Source organism: Pyxicephalus adspersus, chromosome 8, assembly GCF_032062135.1.
Source record: "Pyxicephalus adspersus chromosome 8, UCB_Pads_2.0, whole genome shotgun sequence".
Taxonomy (NCBI): Eukaryota; Metazoa; Chordata; class Amphibia; order Anura; family Pyxicephalidae; genus Pyxicephalus; species Pyxicephalus adspersus.
Genome location: NC_092865.1, coordinates 1,788,902 through 1,791,894, shown reverse-complemented (window position 1 = coordinate 1,791,894; position 2,993 = coordinate 1,788,902). Strand labels below are relative to the sequence as shown.

At 46.4% G+C, this 2,993-nt stretch overlaps 1 protein-coding gene across 1 annotated transcript in view; it reads right to left on the bottom strand.

Annotated features, from left to right (window-relative positions):
* Positions 1–237: 237 nt before the first annotated feature.
* LOC140337097 (G-protein coupled receptor 54-like) overlaps positions 238–2,993 on the bottom strand; it is a 16,840-nt gene continuing 14,084 nt past the window's right edge. Inside the window, exons 3-4 of the mRNA XM_072420639.1 lie at positions 1,726–2,026; positions 238–706 (exon numbers count right to left, since the gene is read on the bottom strand). Of these exons, the coding sequence (XP_072276740.1) occupies positions 332–706; positions 1,726–2,026 (676 nt within the window). The 3' untranslated portion in view covers positions 238–331. The remainder of the gene's footprint in view (positions 707–1,725; positions 2,027–2,993) is intronic.

The following is a 2,993-nucleotide window of genomic DNA, read 5'->3' as shown; positions in this document are numbered from 1 at the left end:
CCCTGCCCCTCCCCCAAAGACCTCTGTTCTGCATCCATTGAGGTCCCTCCCCCTGCCCCTCCCTACAGGTCTCTGTTCAGCTTTCATTAATGTGCCAACCCCCTGCCCCTCCCCCGCGGACTTTGTTCTGCTTTCATTAATGTGCCAACCCCCTGCCCCTCCCCCGCGGACTTTGTTCTGCTTTCATTAATGTGCCAACCCCCCTGCCCCTCCCCGCGGACCTCTGTTCTGCATCCATCAAGGTGAAACCCCTGCCTCTCCACCAAAGGCCTTTCTTCTGCATTTATCGAGGTGCCACCCACTGCCCCACCCCCAAGGATCACCACCCGCTTTACTTGAGTTCGTTATTGGTGGACTCCATGGCTACAAACTTCATCTCGTTGTTGACCGTCCCGGAGGTGATGCTGCCATCCCGGACTTTATTCCGGAACATGAACGGGAACGCCTTCTTAAAGGATTTCCTGAAGCTGGCGCCCATAAAGCCGTAGACGATGGGGTTGATGGAGGAGTTGGCGTACGACATGCAGTTGGCCCAGGTTTTGATCTTGTAGGTGGCGTAGTTGGCTTGGAATCCGGGGTAAAACCCCTGGAAGAGGCTGAAGAGCTGGATGGGGCCCCAACAGATGGTGAACAGCAGGACGATCACAATCACCATCTTGGAGATTTTACTCCTCATGGCGATGGTTCTCTCTGATAGGAGCTGCACCTGGCGTGGAAAGAAATGAGATCAAAAAGAGAATAATGGAAAATGTCGGTAGGAGGAAAGAAGCAGAAAGGGTTTACAGGCCGAATATTGTGGAAACAATGTTTATTATATATTCACACATAGATTCATACAAAATTAGTTCAATATCATAACACATTATTATTATATCATCATGGGGTGGATTTTGTGCTAGATAATGTACCATCAATTGATTACAGAACAATTGTAGTCTTAGAAACCAAACGCGTTTCGCCAGTTTAGACTTCTTCAGGGGTGCGTGATATCGACTTAATGGTATATAATCTATTCTATAGGCCTATTCCCCTGAGGAAGCCTAAACTGGCGAAACGCGTCGGGTTTCTAAGGCTACAACAGTACCATACTGATCCTTCACAAAATACAGAGAGATAATACTCTCTTCTTCCATAACAATAAGATAACATGGAGTCTGTCAACCCCAACACCCTTATATCTGCACCAATGGAAGTGTTTTGTTATACCTTTTGATCCTGCCAGGATGCCAGTGTGTACTGCAAACTGCTTTCAGGAAGTGGATTAGAACTACAGAACCCCCTCCTCTCTGTTAAACAAGGAGAGGAGGAGTTCTGTAGTCCTGTCCTAGACTGACAATACTGCTTTTCCATAGGAGCAATACAGCGAGTGAAGGTGGTCACTGTAGGACAGTAAATGTGTTACTGGCAGGATCACCAGGTAAAAAAAGAAGGATAAAGGATTCCCAAAGCACTATTGGTACAGCAAAGCCAATGGGAATTCCTTTCACAGGGACCTTTCTCTGCAGCATGCTGGCAGGGGTCAGGCCTTTCTGCCCAAGCTGTGGCTGCTTTATTGCAACCCAGAATTTATTTTGATTTTGCTAAAACTTCAGTTGGGTTTTAATGTTTAAACTTTTGGGGGGCAAAAGAGGGTGGCAGGACAGGGGCAAATCTCCAGAATGTGTTGCCCCATAGCAGGTAGGATGGGGACGCCGTGCAGGCTGGATGTCTGCAGAAGGTTCCTACCTGGTAATTATTGTCCACGGGCTCCACCACGGGCCGGCCCACCCGCTTCAGCATCAGGGAGTAGCAGAGGCAGATGGTGAGCAGGGGCAGGAGGTAGACGGCCAGGAACTGGTAGAGGATGCACGCTTTCTTCATGGTGTCTGTAGGGAACTCCTCGATGCAATAGGTGCGAGGACCGTACCAATACCCCTTCTGGATCTTCTGGTACGGAATGATGGGAGTGGAGAGCAGGAGAGAGCCTGTGTTTGAAGACCAGGGATCAGGATGAGAGAGGGGTCCAATGACAGCGTACAAATACTTCCTGTTGTGTCCCCGGGACAGGAAGCCAAGAGAAATCCCCCCAATGGGTGGACGCAGACTCCCCACCAGTGTCTTACTTTGAAATATTTGACTTCTCCTCCATGCAAAATTCCTTCAGTTACAAAATGTTTGTGGGGTCTCTTCCCTTTAAATCCCTTCACAACATTTCAATGGGATTCAAATCTGGCTTTCACTTTTTGGCAATTAGTAACCCTCACTGGGTGTACTTTAACATTTCTTTGTTCTAAGATCTATTTCCATTTCATTTCAATTCTCCAACACATTGCCCTCCACCAGGCTTTGATATAACGCAATTCATAGCTGATTGTCCCAACCCAAATGGCCCAAAAACTCCATCACGATTCCATCGCCATGCTTCAAAGTTGGTGTAGACTCTAACTGTTGTTGGGTTCTAACTATTCCACACTCCTATATAAAGCTGGCCATGCATGGTGCAAGTGTGGATCATTCAAAGTCCAAGTAATCACTACAGATGGGTGAATGTTACAATTTGTTCTATGTTTGGTGAATGTTTTTTAAAGTTTGCAGACCAATGTTTACCTTCTTGACTGTCCTAATTAATCCTGAGATATGGAGGACTTGGTGTCCCCTGCTCTATAGATGTGTGTGGTGTCACCATACCAAATATGAAGAGGTCTATGGGACCCCAGGAGATGATTGTGTGAGTGAGAGGAGCTTGGAAAGGTAAGTTGTCAAATGATTCCTGAAAATAATCTACAAATCGTGGGGCTTCAAATGAATAATTGGTCCAGGATTTGTCCAGAATTCTTGCTGATACTAAAAAAAAAAGTCTCCAAGAACAACAAAACCCCTGCGGCTCTTGCAATAGTTGCTGTTGAAATGTATACAACCATAAGCAAGAAGATAAATATAATGCACCAAATAAAACTGCACCACTGGACACGGCACACATATCTGGTGCAAATCCAAGACAGCATTTAAAGAGA